The sequence below is a fragment of the Cydia pomonella genome, chromosome 5 (assembly GCF_033807575.1).
Source record: "Cydia pomonella isolate Wapato2018A chromosome 5, ilCydPomo1, whole genome shotgun sequence".
In the NCBI taxonomy this organism is placed as follows: Eukaryota; Metazoa; Arthropoda; class Insecta; order Lepidoptera; family Tortricidae; genus Cydia; species Cydia pomonella.
Genome location: NC_084707.1, coordinates 2,105,191 through 2,132,617, shown reverse-complemented (window position 1 = coordinate 2,132,617; position 27,427 = coordinate 2,105,191). Strand labels below are relative to the sequence as shown.

At 37.2% G+C, this 27,427-nt stretch overlaps 1 protein-coding gene across 1 annotated transcript; it reads left to right on the top strand.

Moving 5' to 3' along the window:
- On the top strand, nt 1–25,900 carry LOC133518402 (sodium/potassium-transporting ATPase subunit beta-2-like). The gene is made up of 7 exons (XM_061852079.1): nt 1–158; nt 8,775–8,825; nt 19,935–20,051; nt 21,395–21,573; nt 22,080–22,169; nt 24,195–24,384; nt 25,654–25,900. The coding sequence occupies exons 1-7, from the start codon at nt 95–97 to the stop codon at nt 25,752–25,754; spliced, it is 792 nt and encodes a 263-aa protein (XP_061708063.1). The 5' UTR covers nt 1–94; the 3' UTR covers nt 25,755–25,900.
- Nucleotides 25,901–27,427: the final 1,527 nt, after the last annotated feature.

Below are 27,427 nucleotides of genomic sequence, written 5' to 3'. Positions count from 1 at the left end.
TAGCGAAATAAAAATGCTGTCATTATTTGGGTTGGCGTCTCCCGACATCCACGCCTCTGGCATTTAGTTTGGGTGTGACGTTACAACCGGCGCCATGGCTCTACAGAAGAGAACTATTAAAATAATCGTTATTACTGTGGTTACATTACTGATTATTGGTAAGTCATTTTTATTTTCGTATTTTAAATAGGCTTATTAATAGGGGTAATGTAAAACTGTTTGCAAACAATTTTTGCGAACCATATGGCAGTTTAGCATGCAGACGCCGCCGGGCCGTTTTTTAAATATAATGTGCGCAGTAGGTAGTAGTTTTAAATTATCATTTTATGCACACAACTTGTTTATGATAATATAAGATGTACTTTTTATTATTTTAATACGTAATTCCTGGCTCTTAGCCAAGCATATTCAGACAGTGAAAACAATATTAAATGTGTATGTTTTTAACGGACCTAAAGTAAAAGCTTAAAGGAAAGAAACAATTAAGTATATTGTTCTGTTGATAACATAATTTATTTTTGCTTATCGTTATGTATACCAAAAAGTATTCAATCCGTAAAGATAAATGTCACATATGTTTATTATTTCGCGTATATTATCTACGTGATAATTTATTTGTGAATTCTACGTATTTTCTATAATATGTCTGTATAATTCATAATGTTGTGGTCTAGTAAGTATAGTCGCTATACGTTACATCAGAGCAGCCGAGGTGTTCACAAACATCTGAACAAAACTGACATTAAGAGTGCATGCTCAGATATTTCCGAGTAACTTGGCCGCTCCTATATCTGATGGAGCCTGAACCACAACCCAAGTATTCAGTTCACGTAGGGAGGACATTTTGGTTTTATGATCTTTACAATATTTTCTTTGAACAACTATTTATTTATCTCTAATTTCTTGTATATTAGCAAGATTTCCGTGACTTAATTCACTTGATATTCGGATTTGCGTGATTAAATTCTAATGAGTTAACAACACGCACCAACATTTTGTTAAAGCGAGTAATAACCTCATTAAGTATGGGCTGGTTTGAAATGTTTGAAGTGTTGATACTCGTAAGTAGTAGATGGCTGTCTACGGAAAAGCATAGTCAGCGATAAAACTTTAAAAAAAATGTGTCAAAATTTATTCAATGAATTCTTTTTTTTTATCTGTTTTTTTTTAGACTTTGGACACTCTAGGTGAACATGTCAGCCTCGTGGGCGATTTCACAGTTACCTACGCAACGGAGAGATCAATAAAGTGGTATACATATTATAATTCTGTATTCTGTACACTGATTTCTATGTCTAATAAAAAGCTCTGCAAACCAACAATTGATCTGTCCATTGTGCATAAACGAATTCTATTTTAAAAAGCAATAAACAACTCCATCGAGTTTTCAATCTTTTTCTGGGCAAAAAAGTGAGCCGCCTCGTTTAAGCAATGATATTTTAAATTTTATGTTTTACATTTTTTTTTAACTTATGTGTCATTATTTTTATTATGGGTGTTTGCTTGAAATAAAATTGATGTATTGTTATTATTAAAAATAATAATTTACGCAAAAGATACAAAAAAATGGAGTCGTCGTTACTGTCTCGAACATTTAAACGGCCATATATTATGTACTGTAAAACGCTGTACGATACATGTGCGAATACGAGTAGGTAATTCGCAACTCGTGTCGATTTAAAACACCCCCTTCGGTCTTTTAATTTATCGCCACTCGTTTCGAATTTCCTATCTTTCGCACTTGTATCGTAGATAACTATTGTGCATATTACAACGTGTTTTTTTAAATACGCATAGCAGAATGTTGAGATCTGTTTTTCTGGACCACTATCTACAGTGGCGCCAACTGGTGAGCACAAAAACGGTAGCCCTCATTGGCGTCATACAAAAATGACAGTTTTATTGCCTCAATTTGTCTGACCTTTGTCACCTTAGCACAGAATGGATGACTGGCTTGTGAATTGGGCAATTTAACAACTGTCATTTAAGTATCTTGGTAGAAAGGCTTAAGAAAAAGTTCTGCACTGACGTGGCACAGTCGCAATCAGTTATATCGGAGCGGGCGAGGTGCTCACAAATATCTGAAGACGCCTCTATTGTCAAGGCGTTAGAGTGCGTGTTCAGATATTTTTGAGCATCTCGGCCGATCCGATATATCTGATGGCGAATGTACGCGGCAGAGTGTCAGATTGCCACAAACGACACATTCGACTCTAGTACTTATTATTTTAAATTGCGTTCGTTCGTATCGAGAATGATATTTTTGTCAGGGAAGATTTTTATAGTCGTTTAATTTTTTCGTCAAATTAGGATAAAATTTCAAAGTTTGAAAAGCTCTTCACTGTGGGTGGAATAAACAATTTAAGACAAAAAATGTATGTATTTTTAGTTGAGATACAAAAATTCCATACGATTTCGTAAATCAACTCTATATACGGTGTTTTTTTAAAGTCCGTTAATTTCAAGGGTGCATTCCTGAGCTTAAATTACTTAAGTTATAGACATGTGTAAGTAATGCGCGTAACATCACAAATGAGATATCACTCAAACGCGTAATATTGCATTACGCATCACTCCGAGAAACCAAGCATTACTTCAAACATCACTCGAGCACATGACTGGCCGAAGCGCGCGTAAACTCGTAAAGCATCAATATAGATTGACGCGCCGGTAGTCGGTACGAAAGGTCCGTTCAAGTACAATCCGCGTAATGTATAATGAGCAATGAGACGTGATGGTGTGATGTGTGATGTTTGACTGTTTGTTTGCCATGATATCATTACTTTGCTATCCCGCTCGCACCCGCACTCACTGCTCGCTCGCTCTCATTCCGCAATGCTTTCGGAACACTTCGGATCGGTCCGCTCGGCCGGTCGGTAGCAGTCGCATTTGAGTTATTGCAAATTTCATTAAATTGATACGAAATGTTTGGTTTGGTTGACTTTCGCGGCAAACTAAATTAAGCACGAGTGAAGTTACTTATTTATCTTTAATTTAATAGTGAGCTAGTGTTTACAGTACATTCTCGTATCAGTATCATATCATAATTTTATTGATATACCCAAATAAAAATACTACCTAGTGACTCTCGATGGCGTTATCTCATTAATTAACAGATATTTTCTTTTATTTTTTATCTATGATGCATATTTTACGACTATAAAAATAAAAACATTAACAAAAACGATCTATCACATGGCGGTGACAAAACGCAATGCGTAATAGATCGACGCGCCGATATGATACGCCCTAGAGTCCTAACACTCGCTGCGTAATGTAGTTGGTACTGTGATGAGTGTGACGTTGCCATCACGCCGCGCGCTGTATTCGTTCGGGTAAATGTTTCGTTTCGAGTGATAAGTGATGTGATATCTCAGTGTAACATTACGTTTTCGAAAAAGTGATGTGATATAGCATTACTTTTTGAAGCACTGTTTCGCGCATGTCTATTAAGTTACTTTCTCAAATACACCTTATTTTTGTTTAATAAGGCCGCTATATATATTTGCCCTAAGGCTTGTTTACATATTCACGATCAGTTTGGCCTAGTGGGTAGTGACCCTGCCTAAGAAGCCGATGGTCCCGGGTTCAAATCCTGGTAAGGGCATTTATTCGTGTGATGAGCATGGATATTTGTTCCGGACTCATGGGTGTTTTCTATGTATTTAAGTAGGTATTTATAAATATTTATATATTATATATATCGATGTCTAAGTACCCTCAACACAAGCCTTATTGAGCTTACTGTGGGAATTAGTAAATTTGTGTTATAATCTCTTATAATATTTATTTATTTATTTATTTATTTATATTGTGATTATACTATCCGCAAAACTATCTGGCCGGTCAGGTCATAATGCCATCTCTTTCACTCTTGGTTGGTCTTAACAAGGGTAAAGGAGATAGCATTATGATCTCAGTGCCCAGTTTTGCGGCAAGTATAGTATTTAGTATGAGTTTAATATGCATTTGATAGTAAACGCAAGTACTATCTTGGACGATCGATATCCGAAATGTCATTGTTTTTAATTGTTTCGTGCATTTAAACCTAATGTCAGTGATACAACAACGCTATTTAACTTTTTACAAAAAAGAAAAAAATAACTATGCCATTCAGGTCCCTTAAATGCAATTAGCCATACTCCGAAGTTAACGGAGTTTAAAAAAAACACCGTGTGTGTGTTTACCAATTTTTTTTTTTTAATTTATTTAGAACACAAACAGTCACATATACAAATGGATTTGAAGTACAATGTAGAGTACTTAACATACTTAAGAATCATAGACCTGGAGGTTCATTATTAAGTACCTAATGTTAACATACATACTAACAGCATAAAGAAAATGAAATTATGAGCCATACTTAAATTCTATTTACTAGTCTTCAGAGGAGAAAAAAAATACAATAAATAGTAATACAGTAAGCAGGTTTGACATTACTGTCTGTTTCATTAATTATCGGATATGTTGTATTTTTTTTTTTTTTACTAATATCTGGTAGGTATTAGGACAACCGGAAAGTTACATTTATACAATGTATTATATTTAATTATATGAAATAGGTACTTGAACTAAAACAATTTACGTTTAAGTATCATTTTGAGAGTAGACATTTATCGAAATATTACGAAAAATAACGACTTCAAAACATTAGTCCGTCAGTGTTCATAGTGAACCTAGGCATGCCTAGCGATAGAATGACATAATGAAATTCGCGTGCTCAGACACCAATTTAGACTCAAGGCTGCGCAAAAAATGGGCTCGGCGGGGGAAGAGTTAGGTATACTGCGAATTGGGAACTCGCGGGAGTGGCGTGGCGTTGCGTGTAAAACTGGAATACTAAAAAGTTAAAGTCTGTCAAACGTGAAATAAAGTTTTTGGGTCTTTACAAAAAAAAAAAAAAAACAGCAGACAGCGATTCCTGATAATCCGTCAGGGGAACGAAACCCTAAAAATGTAAAAGGTGTTTTGTCGTAGGTTGTGTCGTGTGTTGTAGCGTAGTTGATTAATTTTTGAAAAATCAGTACCAACATTTCTGACCATTGCATTCTTTTACAAATAAAAATTGAAAAGATTTCAACAATGTCAGCAACGGTATTTTTTTTTTGACTGTACATTTTTTTCACCACTTTCCATTTTTCCTTACTTTAAACTTCTTTTTTTACACCAATGTAGGTACTTAAAAGTCGTCAAGTATCTCAGCTAGTCTCTGAATAAACGAAATTGAAATGGGGATATTTTGTTGATACTATGAATAGAGTCAAGTTAAAGGGAACGCAGCGGCTTACGTGAGCGAATATGAAGAATGTGATTCAGTTGCTTCAAACAAAACATTACTAAAAGTCGCCCCGGTGGACCTTGCCGTTTTTACTCGCTCCTTAAAATGTATCTATACAAAACTACTTCTGCTAACTCGATAATTAATTTGTTACTGTATCTCTAGACCTGTGTTGTAACCGTAGCTGTGTTAATTTTAGCTTTATATTGTTACCTAGCGCTATATATTGTAGATTTATCAGTAGGTAATCTAGTAATCTGTGGACGATGTTGTTGGTCTCACACTTTATTATTCTTTGTATTTTATTTTTGTGTCTAAACCTGTGTGTTACTGTTGTTTGTCCCAAATAAAAAGAAAAAAAAACTCGCGAACGCGAAGCGGCGCGGGTGAATTCAATGCTTTGATATGGAAGTGTGCTACGTGGGCGATCTCGTTGTGAACGCGAATGCCGTTGGGCCGCCGCGCCGAGCCGAGACGCGCCGCGTCGCATTCGCGAGTTATTCGCTCACGTAAATTTTAAAATAGTATTCATTGAGTCCTCATATAGCTTTACTTTCATAGTTTCCTTCATATTCTTGTAGCCACAGTTCAAAACATTTTTTTAACTTTCGCAGCGATTTCCGGAACTATTCGCTTTTAAAGACCCTTATTATTTTTAAAACACTCAACAACATCGCACCTGCATCGCACACCAAGAAGGGTTGAAGCCACTTGAAGCTAAACATAATTGCATTCCCTCTTTACGTATAGGGGATGTACCGCAATTTTTTTTAGTGTCAGTTTCCTGTTTATTTTACCACTTGGTCGGCGTGATTGATATATGTAATGCCCATGCCAAATTGCTAAGCTAGGTAGGATTAGTCATGGACGGACAGATAGAGAGGGACTTAGGAAAACTATAGTATTTTTCGGGCTTGATGGTTAGGGTTAGAGATGTCATCGCCATATAATTTATAATCTAATAAAAACGCCAAAATCTTCCAAAATTGTACTGAAATGATATCTGGCAACATATCCATCAAGTTTGAAAAATACTACAAAAGGGTTGCGAATAAACGACTCTGGAACCCTATAAAAGTACGTTTCCTTATTCAAACTTCTTACTTTCTATATTTAGTACCTATGTTATAACTTGAGGAAGAAATCATTATTTTATTAATAATTTTTTTAGTGTTTTTTTTTTAAGTAACTAGTCACACTATTTTCTACAAACCTAGCGTTTTCTCGGCCTAGCGCCAGGGTCCGCTTTCCTACTTAATCTTCTCCATTTCTAACTACATACTAACTAGTCACACTATATATTTAAATTATAAACTGAAATCGATGTCATATATTTATTAAAGAAAAGTGACACTGATGCCCGGAGCCACCCATCCGGCCTCCGCCTCTGAATATCCAAATAGAAACCTAACCTAACACACTCATTAATAGTGTGTTAGGTTAGGTATTCGGATTAGTAGCTCCTCCGACTCCATTTTTGAAACCCGTGACCGAGTTGATCTGTTGATTGAGCATGACGTCACACCGGCCAGACGGCCTTGACTTGACACAATGGAATATATTACGCGAATTGAACTCAGGGTCCGCTCGTAACCTAGTGGCTTCGCCAATTTGGTTTCATTAAAAATGCCAGTCAGATGCGATAAAACTACAGACTACAATCTGGCATGGTTTGCTAGCCAGATTGTTGTCTGAAGATAGATATAACGACGCGACACGTTCTGAATTCATATGGGAGGTCGAGGTGTAGTTAAAAAAAGTAAACGGTATTTTTTTTTCTAAAATTGCCTATCTACATTTTTAAACCGGCAGCATTAGATTTATGCTGCAAAAACTAGTGTGTTAATTTTAATGTTATTTAAAAATATAGGTATTCTACGAAGGACTCGATACATGATTAAATTATTTTACTTCCAGATATAAAATCGCAAAGGGAGGTCTGATTTTGCATCCATTGGCTAAAAATATGAGCTATTGCATTTTATACTGAATGTATCTATTGCTGTTTTCTCTCATGTCACACTATATACAGCGTGTATTTTTAATACAACCGCAAATTAAAAAAAAATCTAGGGCTTTGTGCGATGAAATGATGTTACAATAATTTTTTAATGTTACTTTAACTAAAAACCAAGTCGTAGGTATTATTTTCTGTAAAACATATGAAACAAATGGGGCCAGATCGGCGTCGTTTATCATATGTATGCGGAACTGGATGCCAGTACAGAAGCGTGGGCGGGGCAGGCTCAGGAGGAGATGGCGAGACGTGACACCTTCCCTTACAACTGGCCGGAGGAAGCATAAAATCGGAAGTTATAGAGATCCAGAGGACAAACCTTAGCCTAGCAATAGGACACTCAAATAAATAAATAATAAATAAATATTATAGGACATTATTACACAAATTGACTAAGTCCCACAGTAAGCTCAATAAGGCTTGTGTTGAGGGTACCTAGACAACGATATATATAATATATAAATATTTATAAATACTTAAATACATAGAAAACACCCATGACTCAGGAACAAATATCCATGCTCATCACACGAATAAATGCCCTTACCAGGATTTGAACCCGGGACCATCAGCTTCGTAGGTAGGGTCACTACCCACTAGGCCAGACCGGTCGTCAAATAGACGAAATAAAATAAAAACAACGGGTGTCTTTTGTTTCCCATAAAGTTTTAAGTCATAATGTATTGTTTGTCCGCATTTTCGTTAGCCATAATTTGGTTTTTTCTCAGAAATGCGTACCTAACTAACCAATCTATAGGATATTTAAGCTAAGATAATAAAATTTAACGGTTCCAGAGTTATGATTAATGATAATAAGACTATTATTACATTATGACTTTCAATAATAGGGTTGTTTCCAATTTTTTGAAACGCTTGTATTACGTTCTATATTAACTAAAAGTTGCCCTAAAATTCAACTTTTATACTAAAAACGGCTTTAAATATGTTAAATTAACAAAATATATTTTAACAGATGCTTTCGCGCCCAAAACGCTTTTTGAACATTGTGTGACGTCACAGTTTACGGTTTGACACATAACTACATACACACGTAGAAGATACGAACTGTCAACTGACATTTGTCATTTGTTGTTTATCGCCTAACTGTCAACAGTGTCAATCCGAGAGTTGTGACGTCATCAGGATCTTCAATGACGTTTCGAGTTTGGTCACGTGACGTGTGCCAAAAGATATTTTAAATTCAATATTTACAAAAATATGGTCATTACAGGTCCCCTAAAAGTAGTTTAACATGTTCTTATAATCCAAAAGAATTTATTGGGATACAATTCTGCCCTAAGATTTGTAGATAGAAACAACCCTATTATGCCAAATAAAGTGATCCGAAAAAAAAACATACGAAAGTTAATTCATTCCTAAGTGTATGTGTTCGTATGAAAAATACACGTTGTATAATGGGTCTATTGGCTCAATTATCTTTCAATACATGTTTAATAATTGATTCGTTTATCATTACAGCAACTTTTCTGGGAATCCTGCTGGGTCTCCTGTTGCGATCTGATAAAGTTGGTAAGTTAAATACTTTTTACTTTATATCACAGTCGTTTTTACATATCGACTAATAGAGATCGTGTCAATCACGACGACGCTTGCCTTGAACCGTATGGTCATGTTATTAAAGCTTAGATTTGAGAAATCCGCGCGTCATCGTGGATGACACGAAATATAGGGCATGTAACAAAAATAATGGGGATCCGTAAAGGTATCGTACACCCAAGGCCAAAAGTATGGAAACAAGGTTGTTTGTTTTTTTTTATTACGAAAAGGTAAGCATTTGACCACAATCTCACCTGATGGAAAGTGCCGATGCAGTCTAGGATGGAACATGCTTACCTAAAAGATCTATTCACTCTCGATTTAAAAAGGTCCAAGTTATAGTGGACTGGGAATAGATTTGCAGGAAGTGAATTCCACTCTGAGTGGTTTTCTTTAATATCTCATGTTTCTGTGTTTGTTTTATAATTGTAACCTAAAATTTACATTAAGCAACCACAAAAGGTTAAAAATACTCGCTAAATATCAAAACATCCTAAATTATTGTTTAAAACATAAATAAAAACTAGGAAAAAGTAAAATAATTATACCCTTTTAATTGCTTTGTCAAATGTTGAACTGGCAAATATCATAGCCACAACATGAGTAATTTGAGTAATTTACTTTTCAAATGTTCTACTATTATATTTACCATTTTGTTATTAATGAGTAGTGTATAGTACATCGCTTAAAAGATCACACTTTCCTATTAAAATATAAGCTTGTTTCTATACTTTTGGCCGGGGGTGTATATCGTGTAAAAAGTAGAAGAAATTTTTTTTGGCCTTTGTTGGACGGACGGACGGAGGGTTGGACGACTTGGACGACCTGCCCCATAGAAAAAAAAAATTCCGTCAATTTTTATTTCTTCTATTTTTTTAAATCAAAATATGATACCCAATATGCCCTCGGATATATTATTTTTGTTACATCCTGTATATCAATTTTTAAGTTAAAGGAATACAACATTCTTACGGTAGATGTCGCTATGCCTCTCGAAGGTATGTAAATATAAGGGAGAGATGAATAAATTCACAAGCTTTATTAGCTCAGTTAAGAGTGATTGGAACGGTGTTCCAAAATATTGCAAGTTCGAGTCTTGCCCGAAGTGATGATCTTTAAAACATTTCCTTTAACTTAAACATTTCGTCAGGTGATAAGCAAAACTCACTAATTACCACCACAAGTTCATAGCCATAATGAAACATATTACTACCGAATTAAAGTAGATGTTTGTTTATTTTTTGTAATTAGTGAGTTTTGCTTGACACCAGTACCCCTAGTATAAATATTTTCGACAGCGAAACGTAACGTACGCGTTTGCGTTAAGTGTCATTTTGTATGAGATTTTTGACTTTCCAAAACGTCCCGCTTGGCGCGCTGTTCAAAAACCCATACAAAATGAGCTACTATGAGTACTCATTAGCGAGCTGTAACCGTAACCGTTGCATGCACTGTAACCAAAAAACATAGTGTGTACGTGGTTCGCGAACCTGCTGCGAGCGGGTACGCGTCGGGCTTGCAGCGAGCCGATGTTTACAGCGTACTCATTTCTGAACCTGTAACGTTGCACGTAACTGTAACCGTTACTGTTACAAAAACATAGTGTGTACGTGGTTCGCGAACCTGCTGCGAGCGGGTACGCGTCGGGCTTGCAGCGAGCCGATGTTTACAGCGTACTCATTTCTGAACCTGTAACGTTGCACGTAACTGTAACCGTTACTGTTACAACACTTACTGTACAAACATAGTGTGTACGTGGTTGATGAACGCCACACGAGCGACTCGCAGCGAGCCGACGATTGTCGGTTTTTGCCGCGAATCAAAGGGCGCTCGCAGTGCGCTCGTGGACGTCAAGAGGAGAGGTTGTTGCTAGCCGCTATCTGTACTTTTTATTTCTCTCGACATGAGTGAATGGTCAGAGGAGAAATGTCTGTCGTTGATAGACGCCTACAGGGAAAACACTGTGCTATGGAACCCTAAGGATAAGGACTACTACAAAAAACATTTAAAAGAAGATGCCTGGGCTAAAACTGAGGACAGGGCAGGCCTCCACGTTCGTTACACTCCCCGTACACACTAGAACTTCGTTACTGTATCTGTTTGGTTACAGTTACAACTCGCAAAATGAGTACGCTCGGTGAAAGCGTTCCGGCGACATCGTGAGCCGTAACTGTAACACGCGTACACACTAGAACCTCGTTACTGTATCTGTTTGGTTACAGTTACAGCTCGCAAAATGAGTACGCTCGGTGAAAGCGTTCCGGCGACATCGTGAGCCGTAACTGTAACACGCGTACACACTAGAACCTCGTTACTGTATCACGCATGTTACGGTTACGGCTCGCTAGTGAGTACACGGCTTTACGTACGCGTTTGCGTTAAGTGTCATTTTGTATGAGATTTTTGACTTTCCAAAACGTCCCGCTTGGCGCGCTGTTCAAAAACCCATACAAAATGAGACTTAACGCAAACGCGTACGTCACGTTTCGCTATCGACTAAATTTACACTAGGGGTACTGACGATTTGTAGTATCGCTTACAGACGTATTCTGTCATTCTGCTTATTAAAATAGTCTAATACGAGTATATTTGTATAATATAATACAGCCCGATACAAACTTTAAGATACGTCATAAATTTCCTAAAGATACGATATGGATTGGAAGTGTCGTTTTTCTTTGAAGAAACGTCACTTTTGACACTGACATGTCTAATTCATATCGTATCTTTAGCAAATGTTTGACGTATCGTAAAGTTCGAATCGGGCTGTGAGTAATTTTAACCATTTCCTGTTTTCTCGACGTTTTTGTACGCTTGAAATTGACTTTTTGACCTTCAAAGTGAGTATATACACCTATCGTCCGCGCGTACCTAAATATTGCATATAAGTAGTCGTATAAAATAAAGGTGTACCTACATTTTCATGCTAATATTTAGTTAATCATATGTTACCTAATAAGAATAGTATAAGAACTATTGTACTTACCATCGGCTCGATTCGAAGAATGATTAAGACACGTTTAAGATCTTGGAAAGATCTTTATAAGATCGATAACTAAACGACATGACAAAACTGACGTTCCCAATAAGATCTATCTACGATATTTCTAACGTCAAAGTGACATTGGTTGCCCGAATCGAGCTGCTTCTGTCAATAATGCGACATACAAATCTAAATGAGAACTTATCGTTATCGTATCTCACTCTTGGAATCGGGCCGCATGTTTAATGCAAATAAATGAAATGAAAATACGCGTAGATGAGTTTGCGTATTTGGCCTTGAAGACTAGACGGTATTGATCCTGTCTGATACTGTCTCTCTAGTGAAAAGGGGTTCAAGGGGCTCAGATGAAAAAGGGTATAAGTTCCACATTGTACCATTTTTCACCTGTCCTGTAAGACTTGTACCCGTTTCCACTAGAGCTCCAGAGGGCCTACCGCGAACCACGTTCGACGTGTTGCCTCTCTGTCGCACTTGTAAATTCGTGTGTAAGTGTGATAGGGAGGCTATAACCCTGAGGCTATAACCGCGAAAAAGAGTTCGTCTGTTGCGGGCATTTTTCTCTGTCTTCCTCATTAGGTCTTAGTGAGAGTAAAAGAAAAATCCCCGCAATTTGCGAATTTCGGTTTTCGCGGTAGGCCCTCAGGTCTCGGGTTCGAATTCCAGTTCGTGAGGGCATTTATTTACGTGCTTCTATACGGGTATCTACTGTAACACGAGCAAATAATCAAAACCTTGATTGTACTTCTCAAACGGCAAAACGTTTGTTCAAAAACTTTGAAAAATTACGAAGTGTTTTTCACTCAAATTAAATATTATTTTCAATATACACTATCCTCAGTGTAATTGGCGTTGCTTTTCACTCTTTAAACATAACAAATTTCGTAATGCGTCTAAGAATAATCTTTAATTTGTATGTATTCAATATCAAAACACAAGTTATTTTTAAAAGTCGCTGAACAAATGTTGGTCAGTTTGAGGAGTACAGCCTACAGTATACGTTTATTACTCCTGATACAGGCCACACCCGGTATATGTTTTTGTGTTATGGATGTTTAGTAGGAACAATATATAAACAAGCTATGTTTAGTTTACCGAGGTCGAGTAGTGTAGGTTGTATACAGCTCAAAAATTTTTTCGTTGTCTTTTTTGTGACCACTCTGTCACGCTTGTATCCAAGTCTTCTATCAAATAAATGTGACGTTATCTATGAAAAGGGACCTTATTGTCGATGGCGCTTCCGCTGTTATAAATTATAAAATTTATAAACGATGCTCCGAGGTCCCTTTTCATAGATAATGCCACAAATAAAAAAGTCGACTGCTATTGTATGACTTTCTAGCTGTAGATTATATTTTACATGAGTAAAAAAAACAAAATTTCATCTCATACATTTTTTGAAAAAAAAAAACAAGAGAACGAAAAGAATATTTACCCCTATTTACAATTGATTTATAACATTAAGTACCTAATTATTACCTATACATAATGTATTTGTTTACAATATATTTTACAAAGTTTTTTGTTTGTTACGGAAGGAGAAAAACCAGGTATGTGTTTGTCTGTTTGATTAACTTGGATTATTTGCACGACGTTTGTCGAATAATAATATTGGATGGTTTGAGGTTCTCATAGCCAGAGGGCGCAAAGTTGTTTACTCTTTGTGCTAATATCGATATTCGAGCAAGCGAAAATTCCACAATTGAACCACAAGTGAAAAGTGGTGAATTACAATCTTGACGATAAGGTTAAACAAACTTTGCGACCAAATGAAACAAAAATTTTCACCACACCAACGCGAGGACATTTCTAACTGTTAAACATTATGAATCGAATCCAAATGAATGCTATTACATATTTATCATTAAAAAAAATCATTACTGAAAAATCAATTCCACCAGTCAACATGAGGAAATATCTAAATACTTTGTCACCCTTCTGGATTAATGCAACTTTTTCATTCGTTTTTGATGAATAAAGAGATCCTTTACGGGTCGATGTGGTGAAAAAGTAATTTTCCTTACTACCAATATTTACAGTAGGTATCATATAGAAACATGTAAGCATAGAGTGCTCACACGATACTCCATACATCAGTTTTGTTACCAAAACGCTTATTATTGTCATAGTCGACATCTAAGCTAGAATGTTATGTTAGTGTATATTATTATTTTTTTTAATTCCATATTAATATAAATTGCAATTTTTTATTTAAAAGATGTAACGTTTTGAAAAGATATGTCTCACCGAGTTTCTTGCCGATCCCATATTAGGATACCCTCCTACAATTTAAGAGGGACTTAAATCTTCTCGGGTCAGAGGTGTAGGGTTAGAGGTTAGAGCCGGTGTACCTAGCTTTATTTGACGTTCATGCGCGCGCGCATAGTGCGCGTTCATAAACTATCTTTATCTTTAGCGTCACGTAGCGGATTTATCAGTACTGCTACTTGGCACTAGATGTCCCGGGTGTCGCGACTGACGAAACGATTGCTAAACAATTTGCAACTAATATTACAAGCAGAAGGAGATGAAAATAGACTACCGGTTAATCCGGTTGTAATATTAACAGAAAATTGTAAAGCATTTCACTTTTCGTTCGTCACGACATTGTCTAGTAGCAGTACTGATAAATCCCCTACTCGACACTAGATGTCGATTACGATATAAATAATAAGCGTTTTGGTAAGAAAACTAAAGTCTGTAGTGAGAACTTTATATTACTTATTTCTCTATTAAAGTACTTAGCTGTTTAACACGCCTAACTTATTTTGTTTACTCAGTTTATTTTAAATATAAGTACGTCAATTGTAGCTATTCTATTTAGTACTTTTGTACTAAATAGAATAGCTACAATTGACGTTGACGTATTTATTTTTATAAATACTTTAAAAATGCACACTCACGAAATCATCACAATTATTACAGGAGCCTCGTCTGCAAACAAACCACTCTGTGGTTTGCCAGAAGTATATTGTGAATAGTTATAAGGCATGAAAACTCAATAAACGTTTTTTAGGGTTCCGTAGTCAACTAGGAACCCTTATAGTTTCGCCATTTCCGTCTGTCTGTCTGTCTATCTGTCTGTCTGTCTGTCTGTCTGTCTGTCTGTCTGTCCGAGGCTTTTCTCCGTGGTCGTTAGTGCTAGAAAGCTGAAATTTGGCATGGATATATAAATCAATAAAGCCGACAAAGTCGTACAATAAAATCTAAAAATTTAATTTTTTTTAGGGTACCTCCCCTACACGTAAATTGGGGGTGAAATATTTTTTCCGCTTCAACCCTACAGTGTGGGGTGTCGTTGGAAAGGTCTTTTAAAACTAATAGGGGTTTTCAAGAAACATTTTTTGATAAAGTGAATATAGTTTAGCTTATTGTGACGGAAGAGTAACTACGGAACCCTACACTGAGCGTGGCCCGACATGCTCTTGGCCGGTTTTATTTTTACTGAATTCACTCTAAAGTCACAATCTGCCGCAAAGTCGCGTTCAGTTTTATGCCGTGTCGTACAGCTGCGTTCGTGACCCACATATGGTCTCGCCGGAAGATCAGCGCTGACTTTTGGTTTAGCATTTATGCAGAGGCGGGACCATTTCGTGGTAAACTATTTATTTATTCTATGTTTAATATTTTTTTATGCTCTACTTTTGTATGTTATAGTTTATCACGAATAAATGCGATGATTTCTGATTTCTAAAATACTGGATGGCGAGCACTAACTTGAACTTGAAAAACTCGAGCCGTGCCTGCTATAAGATTGGCAAGTGTCCCCCTCCACCCCCCCTTTTTTCATATGCCGGCGCCATTCAAAATTTATAAAGCTTATGTCACTACCACAATTCTGACGAATTCAACGATACCTCATAAGTCAAAAACAGTCCAGCAGTTTGGACATGGAAACACATACATACGCTCAAAAAATATTACCCTTCTGACGCAGTCGGGTAAATATACGCCCGTTTTTCAACTTTAAAGAGAATAGTTGACGACCGCTTCTCCATACAAATTACAAACGTAGTCCCCATTTCCTCACTGTATATTGACATTGTGGACATTTTTTTTCTTTTATTTGGGGTATCAACAGCAATACAAACAAAATATGCTAAGCTTAAAGATACAATACGAGTACATAAAGCCAATAAAAAGATGTTCACATAAAATACTTACATTAAATATCGTACTAGGTGGAGGTAAAGATTTAAACAAACAATGTGTCATTTTGTGTTTAGCATGCGTAATCACTGTTATAAGTGTGTGTAGTTTGTGCATGTGTGTGCGTGTGCGTGCGTGTGTGTTGTGTGTGCGTGTGCGTGTGCGTGTGCGTGTGCGTGTGCGTGTGCGTGTGCGTGCGTGCGCGCGCGTGTGTGTGTGTGTGTGTGCGTGCGCGTGCGCGTGCGCGTGCGTGGGCGTGCGCGTGCGTGTGCGTGAGCGTGTGTGTGTATGTTGCACAGGCAGCTTTTGTACAGTTGAACAGGTCAGTACTGCTAAATTTATTATTATATAGTGTTAACATGCGATTAATTGGACATGCTTAGTAGTTATGCACTCTAGGGAGACTAAAGAGACAGCGCTCAGCTCAGAGAGTTGCGGGTTCTAATTGAGGGCTCCGTGAATTTAATACCAACCAACAAAGCCAGCAAAGAGAAGCTGTCAATGCGCCCTGAGAGAATATCAAAGAGCAGAGCGACATCAAGAACAAGTCGCCTATCTTCGAGGCTCAACAAGTGGTAACGAATGCATCTAGTTTCGTAAAAAGTGTCTCATTTCTAACACAGCTCTTTTTTACACCTCCCCTTTATTTGTCATTTTTTAAATTTTTTGATTATTATTAGGAGCGAAAAACTAATGCCATACTTAGGTACAATTTTTTCAAATCTAATCTACAAGAATCATACGAAAGGGTATAGCTGTGGCTAATATAATGTTTGACGCCAATGTCTGTCTGTGTGTGTGTGGCATCGTAGCTCTTCACTGGATGGGCCACGATGCGGTTTTTTTTACGTGAAAGTGTGTTTTCTTGCATTGGTTCTTAGCTATGTTTCATAGAAATCGATCCACCAGTTAGAAGAGTAACAGCTCTTTTCCAGGATGATGTAAGGCATTTGTGCATAAAATGGATTTTAATGGCATATATCAGCGTAGAGGTTAATTTAATACTTATTATATACTTATTATAGTTTTTTCTACGTTCCTTTAAACAGTGTAAGAGGCTCAAAATTGTGCGTATATTTCTTGTAGACACCATACAATAAATAGATTATAAATTTAATTTTCTCATGTTCAACATACTTCTTAAAAGCTAATGAAATAATTATTAAAATTAACCCAAATCATTAATTGGCCGAAATGAAATAAAAATGTTACTGGTTAATGACTGTTATTAGTAGTAGTCAAACACTTTATTGTACAGAAAAAAACATAAAACAGGACAGAACATACATCATTTGTACAAAAGCGAACTTATTCCTTTCAGGGATCTCTTCCAGTTAACAGTGGAATGTACGGGGCTCAATACATTCCACGACTATTCTCTTTTCGAACAGACTCTAGCGTTCATTTAATTGGTTCCATTGTGTTAAAATTACTTAGTCAGTTTTTATTAAAGTCAAATGCGTGAAGTGCGTTGCCGTAAGGTATAAACTTATAAATATGTATTTTTCATCATGTTTAGGACATTTGGGAGGTATGCGCGGAGCCGAAGTCAACACGTAGATGCGCTTTTGCCACTTTGATGAAATGTAGGGGGTGCCCTTGTCAAGGGACGCACGTAGAGGCAGCACCCGCCAGGGTGAAAAGGTGTAAAGACTATTGAGAGTTGATGGAATAATTATATAACTTGGCTATTGGCTGAATGCGATGGACTAAGTACTGGGGTGCATTTCTCGAACGGTATCAGATTAATATTATTAGTCCACGAACTGAGGCCCATTTCTCGAACGGTATCAGATTAATATTATTAGTCCACGAACGGCTCATTTCTCGAACGGTATCAGATTAATATTATTAATCCCCGAACTGGGGCCCATTTCTCGAACGGTATTAGACTAATATTATTAGTCCACGAACTGTCAAGTCGTATGGGTTACGTACTAATTATATTAGACTAATACCGTTTGTGAAATGGGCCCCTGTCAAAAAGTATGGGTTACCATGGCAACACACTAATAATATTAGTCTAATATTATCCGAGAAATAGGCCACTGAGATACTTATGGAATATAAAACCGGACCCTGCCTAATAAATGGATAACAAATATACATTTGTATTAACTTATACTGGGTGATTTTGGCTCAATGTCAAAAATGTATTGCGATGGTCATACTGAACAAGGTTTCCCATGGGACCGATATGAAAATCCTGAAAAAAATATACTTCGTGACCCATACATTTCGTCTACTTGGGGTCCTCAAGGGAACACATTTATTTTCGCGATTTTGTGGTTAATGCCATGGGGAAATTTGTTTATTATGATCATTTTTACACATTTTTGACATTCATGATAATGACACCAAAATTATCCGGTATTATAAATAAATCTATTTATTGACAATAACAATATACATAATGGATATATACAGATGAATACTATAACTAGCTTATATCTAAAATAGGCCCTTGAGGCATTGTACCAAGGATTATATATTATATTATGTTTGTATTTGATTTGTATTTTGATCCATATATTTTAATTATTATAGCACGTTGTTTATGAAATAATTAGCTGTTACTTCACGCTCACTATAACCCTAGGTTTCTTAGCTTTGTTATTTTGACACGCTCTGGTTAGTTTCAATAAGGGCTTGTGCACAAATCTCGCGAGATTCGATAGGGGGGACGCTCACGAAAAAATCACGATAGATCACGTTGGGGGAGGGGGGTATAAGGAGATCAAAAAAGTAGCCGAACCTCGCGTGATTTGTACATAAGCCCTAACTAGAAAACACGGAGTATAGGGATTTTAGAAATCTTCATAATTAAAAACTAATATGTGACATTATCTATGAAAAGCGACCTTATTGTCAATGGCGCTTACGAGTCTTACGACGCACTGCATAACGCGGCGTTGTTTATAATATGGGAGCATCGTTGATAATGACGTAAGCGCCACCGACAATAAGGTCCCTTTTCATAGAAAATGTCACATATATTGAATTATACGCTAAAAGCATAAACAACTAACTTATTAGTTATGACAAGTAGAGTATGTACCTAACCTCCTAAGGCCTATCACAGACAGTAAAATTTGAACCCATAAGGTAACAAATAAAGTTGAATTTTTTTGTTGAGAAATCGAGTAGAGTATGAGACCTTGAGCGTTGTGACTTGTGACTCTTGTGAGTTTAATGCATAATATTGTGGCAGCAAACACCGATATATGATGATGTCACTGTTACATCACTGTGTGTGATGTGACCTACAGACGTCCCCATACATTTGTGCTAATATTACAATGCGCTTATGAACGTCAAATAAAGCTACGCCGGCTCTAACCCTACACCTCTGACCCGAGAAGATTTAAATTCCTCCTAAATCGTAGGAGGGTAGCCCAACATGGGTACGGCAAGAAACTCGGAACTGAAACTGAAATATATAACGTTTAAAAGTCGTTTTTGCAGTAGGTCACTTTCTAAGGACGTCACTTTCTTAGCGTAGTCAAATTTAACCGCACCTAAGCCTGCACAAAAATCGAATGCAGTACTATCTAACTAATCCGGCACTAATGCTACGAGATTACTGGAAGTAAGAGCAAATCTGCCTATTCTATTAAAGTAACGTGTTTTTAGTATTTCGAAGCAATACACTATACTAATATCCTAAATTCAAAGAAAATTGTACTATTATCTGAATTTTAGTATTTATAAAGATATTCACGAGTGATAATGTAAATTTGCACATAGTAAATTGATCATAGAATGATCGCTTGCACCCTTATTTTACTGCCGGATTATTGGGTGTACCGGACCATAGAAGTGCCGGATAACCGGGATTGTACTGTAGCAGCAATTAGCTGTAAAACTACATCGATTTGTGCTAGAGTATATTAAATATTATTTATTTATTGTTTATATGTGTAATCTAACAGAGTTGGAGGTATGGCCGCGGGGAGCGGACGGTTCCAAAGCCCCAAAGATCTCATATAAAATCAGCGACAATAGCAGCTATTTGCCGTGGGTACGCCGGATCAATGATACTCTTAGTGGTGAGTACTTTTGTATAATAAATAATAATATGATTCAGCCTATATACGTCCCACTGCTGGGCACATGCATCCTGGCCCAATGCGGGTTGGGGACTTCGCATCCTACAGCTTTGAATTTCTTCACGGATGTATGCAGGTTTCCTCACGGTGTTTCGTACAATATGAATTATTATATGTCATTTATAGTCAACATTTTGGCTTCATAATCAGTGTAGCGATGTGCACTGAATAATAAATTTAGCCCATTCCATCTTTATTTCCAAATACTTTTTTTGTGAGCCTACTTTGGTTAGAAATATTCGTAATTTTTATATATATTACGTCGGTGGTAAACAAGCATACGCCCCACCTGACGGTAAGCAGTCTCCGTAGCCTATGGACGCCTGCAACTCCAGAGGTGTTACATGCGCGTTGCGACCCTAACCATCCGCACCCTCGTTGAGCTCTGTCACTAAGCGGCAGCAGCACAACACACTTTACCTATACAGAAAACCGCAGTCAAATAACACTAGACCCTACTCCTCGTTTATACATCCTCTCTCCCAATTCTTCGTCCCTAATTAATTCGAAAATGATACTAAAGTTGACCTGAGTAACGGTTAATAAGACAGCATAATCTGGTCCCCTGGAGCAACCTTTCCCGCGTGGCTTGAGCATTAGTTAGATCAGCTTAATATGATCCAAGGAACAAGTCAAGTGGCATCGCCCGAGACAAAAGTACATAGGTACTCACTGTTCTTACTGGTTACTTTCCCTAACTACATATATGCAGTATCTACTCCTGGAACCCATTTTATGAAACTAGAAGTAACCAGTTTAAAGGTGTAAAACTTCGTTTTCATTTCTAATGGTCTGAAATAATGTCTTTGTTGTTATAAAAAGTGTGATACGTTTGTGCACTAGAGCATTTTACTTTCCAAGTACGTTTTTTTAATTTTTTTTACGATAAGCGATTGAAATTTAGTTTTGACTGGATTTTTTATACAATTTCCGTTCCAATATTTAACTCCATTCCATAAATAACGATATTTTTACCTAAATGGTTCATTGAAATTACCCTCAAGAAATACTACAAAAAATACACTAGGTCATGTTTTTAAATAAACTTATGTATTTTAATTTCCTCGTATTTGAAAAACTCGGGTGAAAGGCATCATTTCAGCCTCGAACTATTGGCGCTCTCATTGCGTTCGAGCGCCAAACTACCTCGCCAGAAATGAGTGCCTTCCATCCCTCGGTTAACAATCTACTATTGATAGTATTGATATACGCTCGACCCATAATAGCGAGAGGCGTTTTATACAATTTTGAACATACTTTAATATAATCTTAATATTTTTCAGAGTACAATAAGATACGCACAGGAAGCAACGCCGGTAAACTTGTTAAGTGTGATTACACCACGAAGCTAAGCGAAGACAAGGTGTGTGATGTGGACATTAACATGTTCTTCCCATGCACTGCAGCTAATAATTACAACTACCAAACCGGCAAGCCCTGTGTCTTCTTGAAACTTAATAAGGTAAGCAAAGAATAAATAAACAGAGGTAGTCGCTAAGACTAAAGAGAATTTGATAGACGTGGATTGTCAAAGTTTAATTTTTACTAAACATATTGGAAGCCAGGATTGAAGAGATAAAAGAAGGAAGGCCTAGAATTACTTATCTCAGCCAAAAAAATGCGTCGTATGAGGAAAATTTGACGACCGGTTTGGTCTACTGGGTAGTGACCCTGCCTTCGAAGCTGATGGTCCCGGGTTCAAATCCTGGTAAGGGCATTTATTCGTGTGATAAGCATGGATATTTGTTCCTGAGTCATGGGTATTTTCTATGTATTTAAGTATTTATATATTATATATATCGTTGTCTAAATCCCTCAATACAAGCCTTATTGAGCTAACTGTGGGATTTAGTCAATTTGTGTAATAATGTCCTATAAAAAAAAAAAGACTGGCGTAAGAAATAAATTATTGGCGATTATTCCACCGACAAGAGCAAAGCTTTCAGTGTATATTTTGTTTCATTTCAGGTCGCAAACTGGATACCAAACCCTTATAACACCACGGACAGCCTGCCCGACGCCATGCCTCTTGACTTGAAGCAGGCCATCAAACGAAAGGTGCGTTTATCCCTTAATATTGAAATAACTAAATAAGTAGGCATAGAGTGCTCACTCCATACATCAGTTTTCTTACCAAAACGCTAATTATTTTCGTAGTCGACATTTAGCGTCAAGTAGCAGATTTATCAGTACCGCTATTTGGCACTAGGTGTCGCGACTGACTGAAAAGTGTATTGCTCAACAATTTAATACAACTAATATTACAAGCAGAAGGAGTTTAAAATAGAGTTCCGGTTAATCCGGTTATAATATTAGCTGAAAATTGTTGAGCATTATAGTTTTCGTTCGTCGCGACATATATTGTCAAGTATCAGTACCAATAAAACCGCTACTTGACGCTAAATTTCGACTACGAAAATTATAAGCGTTCTACTACAATATATTATATACAAAATCAGAAATCAGAAAGAAATCATAGCATTTATTCGTGATAAACTATGACATACAAAAGTATAACAACATAACAAAAGGAAGAAACATAGAATAAATAAATAGTTTACCACGAAATGGTCCCGCCTCAGCATTAATGCTAACCCAAAAGTCAGCGCTGATCTTCCGGCGAGACCATTTGTGGGTCACGAACGCAGCTGTACGACACGGCATAAACATAAAACATAAAACTGAACGCGGCTTTGCGGCGGCGAAAGGGCGGCGATCAACGCCATCTAGTCTGACGGCGAGACGTCATGATGAGAAAAGAGGCCATGTCGTACGCGTGCTGATAGATACAGATAAGAACGATAACAAGACCATTTATTACTTACTTTTTTAGTCTATTACTTACTAGCATCAGTGCAAAACATGAACGAAAATAAACGTGTTTACATGGCAAGAAATTAAACAGAAATTCAATTCAATCTTACAATATTAAAACTAAGGATACCACCTAGGTGATTAAGGTTTTATAACTACCATAACAATGTGTTTACAATACAAGACAATATGTTTAGTCAAACCCCCGCGAGTTGTACCTGATGCCAAATAGATCATGGGCCAAAGGTTTGGCGGCATCGTTTCGAACAATACCGCCACAACCTTTAGCCGGTGCCTGATAAGATGGCGCCACTTTTTGATATTTAACAAATTTAACACATATCAGTGAAATAATAAGGAGCAAAGTCAAATGGCCTTCTAAAAGTTTTTATCATGTGTCGCAAGATGGCAGTAAATTTACTGTAGCTACAAAATTTTCTGTTACAATCCACCTCTATTTCGCACACTCTTTGCTGATGCAAAATTGCCCTTCACACTTAGGTACCGCGTTTCCACGTTGGATATTGATGTCCAATCTTTGCACCAGGTAGGAAGGAACGCACGTGAGCATCAGAGATTATATCTCCCTTCTCAATTCCTTCTCTCTAATCCTGCGTTTTACTTATTATTATACTGTTTTAGTCTATGTTTAGACCCCTGTCATCTCAATTTTACATGCTATTTAACTTGCAATTTATGTTTGTACAGGTCAAATTTTTCAAGTTAAATTTGAGCCACTTCTCGGTTTCCGATGAAGCTGAAGATTGGCATACAACCCAAATTGGGTGACAATGCTATTGGCAAAGTATCAAAATATAATTTAATGTTTGTTACTACTAGCGCCATATATCCTCATGATGTGTGTAATGTACATGTACAGGTACTCGTTCATTAAAGTCAGTCTGTTGCGAATATTCAACGTGTTTTATTAAATGCAATGTTATGGTACTGATAAAGGAGGCAGGGGGTGGCCATGGGAACTCTATGATACGACAACGTAAACTAATTGTGTTTGGCTATGTTAGAATTATCTCGGCTAGTATTAGTTGCCTGCTGAATGAAAAGTACAGTCAGCGATAAAAGCTTGTATCTAAAAATTTTTTTTTATAAAAACCTTTTTTAACACATTTCTGATATCTGGCATGATTTCTATATGTTATTAAGGTAGCTGCCATTCGCGTCACGTCCCCGACAAATTAGACCTTTTAGTAGAATGCCTATAAATTGAAGATCAAGACTTAAATTTTTATAATTTCTCTTTATTTTCAGTCCGGCCAACCCGACATGAACGAAGTGTGGGTGTCCTGCGAGGGCGTCTCCGAGACTGACAAAAACAACATTGGATCCCGGCAGTACATCCCGAGCCCTGCGCACGGCTTCCCGTCCTACTACTTCCCTTACACCAAGCAGGAGGCATACCTCAGCCCTCTGGTCGTCGTTATGTTCGAGAACCCTACTTGTAAGTGTAAGGCTTGAGTGGACGTTCGAGTTGGGCGTGCAGCGCGGCGAGGCGTGCGGCGTGCATACTAAACAAATATAAACGCATAGAAGCGGCCTTAGTGCACGCTGCTCACAGCACTTGTGAGCCCGACGCCACGCTGCATGCCCCGCCGAACGCTCCGCTTCAAGCGTCCACTCAGGCCTTACACTAAGTTGACAGATAAAAAATGAGTAACCTTAATAAGTATATACGTGCTACTTTTAGTGCATGGTGAGACAGAAACATTCCCCTATATCTGGAGAACGGTTTGACCCATCAGCGAAATTCTCTTTTTGATCCCATTGTCATGAAGTGAGTATTGATATGATACTGGAAACATCGAGATAACTCTTCAAATACATATGATATGGAATAGCTAATGGAAGCCATAACACCACCTCCTTTATTAAGAGCCCTTATTCCTTGGAGCATTCTCCGATTTCACGAAATAACGCTCGATAGATGGCGTTGGCGCTCCGTACGCAAGCGCCGGCAACGCGACGCGCGATTCAATGCAGACAATAATAATCAAAAATTATTATAATTTTATTGAAATATTGTTAATTCTACCGCAACCAAAAGGTGATGTGCCTCTAGTACAGGGATCACCAATTAGTTTCTTCAGGGGTCCGGTTTTTAAAATAAAATGATCATCGCGGTCCGTTTCTATTTGAGTTTATTAAATAAGTAAAAAATTAATAGGTGGGCGGTCCGGATCATCCGGGTCCGGCACATTTAGTGACCGTATAACTTAAAATGATGGTGTGTCACTACCGCAGCTACATTAGACGTTAATTTTAAACTGAATCTGGGTCAAGCATACCTATTTTAGCAAAAGGTCACTTCTGTGGACAACACAATAAAAAATAATGGCTCTTGTAATGGTCACTCATACGACTTGACAGTTCGTGGACTAATAATATTAGTTTAATACAGGAGCCCATTTCTCGATACAACACTAATAATATTAGACTAAATACCGTTCGAGAAATGGGCCCTAGTTCGTGGAGTAATAATATTAGACTAATACCGGTCGAGAAATGGGCCTCAGAACGGTGCGTATATTCCGTTTTTCTTATTCGAGTCTCAAGTATTTACAGAAAAAGTCTCGCCTTTACTAGTGCATCGTGAAGATTAAGCTCTAGGTTTTACTTTGCGAAGTGTTCAGCAAAGACGTGAACATGTTGAGTGTACTATAAAATGTGTATGATCTGTGTATGACCACCTAAATATCATTTACCGTTGCAGTGGAGACGGAGATCAACGTGGTGTGCAAGGCGTGGGCCAAGAACATCGTCGATAGCAGCGAGCAGGTCACGGCCCGCTTCCAGCTGAAGGTGGAAAGCTAGATCCAGAACACCAGCAGGGAGTCGCCATATTATAGAACGTGTCACCTTTCATATGTGTGTCGTGGTCAAAAATCGTGGGTTTGGTTGTGCTGTATAAAACAGAATCGTTTTAGTAAAAAAAAATCCAACCAAGGCGAAAAATGTATTCAATTCATAATCATACACAGACAAGAGTCTAAGGCCGTGCCTCGATTAGCTTTAACTACGCCTGCCTGTAAAATACACGTTTGTGGGACTAATAACCGAAAGAAAGATGCAAGATTCTTTACGATAGGTTTTTTAAAGAAATGTTGAAAATTAAAACTAAGCGAATCTTTAATGTTTTGAGACACAGTTGAACCTCGATAAGTCGAATTTCGATAAAGCGAAATCCTCGTTAACACGAAATAAAATGCCATTCCCTTCCCTTCAAAACCCAAAACCTCCATAACTCGAAATATATAACCTCTTTAAAACGAAGTAGTCACCCGAAAAATGAAATTTGACCTCTATAACGTAACTTACCAGTAAACCTCTGTAGCTATTAAAAGACAATAATATTATAATTTAGGTGTTTGCATAATTACCTCTCTAATACGAATATTTCATGCGTTTTACCTCTATAACGTGAAACCTCTTTAAGACGACCAATACCTATAAAAAAACCTTCTTAAGTCGATGCCCTCTATAAGACGAAACATCGTTAACACAACGTTTTTGATGTATCCCTTGAGATTCTTGCTATCGAGGTTACTGTCTTTCACTTCTGTGAGTTTCTAGATCTATTTAAGTACTACATTTTTAACTTAGTTGTATGTATGGTCATACACAAATTTCTCTTTGGTATGGTTTACGTAAGCTTAGGTAAATTATACAAAAAGGGATCCGATTTTAGTTTTTATTTGTATAAATATAAAATTTTCACTAATCGTGTTTCGGCACCTGACAGATACTACATACATACTATTTTCTACATGTCTCTGTTTGGTATGATGGTTGACTGGCAGAGAATGCCATTAGGCATTAAGTCCGCAATTTGTAATTTTTTTTCCTATTTTGTGCTATTGCACGAACGTTATTACGTTGAAATAAATGAGTGCCTATATAGTAAAAACGTATATTCGAAAATGTATTCTTGAAGCAGTTGAAAAAAAGCTATTTATATTTCTCGTAGAGTATGTGTTAATGTTAGTATGTATAATATGTCAACGGCCTCCCAACCTTGTAAAGCCTGACCAGTAATGTATTATCATTGTCAAGAGGGCGCTGGTATTCTCATTTATATAGTAACAATTCAGCAGTGTTGGTCGAATGTTAATTGCAATTAACCATTAACCATTACAAATTGAACCGTAAACTGTAACCGTCCGTTATGGTTTTCGGTTCAATTTGTAATGGTTCGTTTCGGCCAACACTGCCAGTTCAGTTTAGTATGAAAAAAATAGTTCCAGTGAAATTCCGCAACATGTCGCATGATCATATATTACTGGTCGCGCTTTAGCTAACCAGCTATCCTACAAATCGGGGAGGTCCTGGGTTCGAATCCCGGTAAGGGCATTTATTTTTGTATTTATCATGAATATTTGTCCCTGAGTTATGGGTGTTTTATAGTATTAAAGCATTTGTATCTTTATAGTACCTATTTATCGTCTAGTGGCCACAACATAGCACGGGCCCACTGATTACCAGTTCGC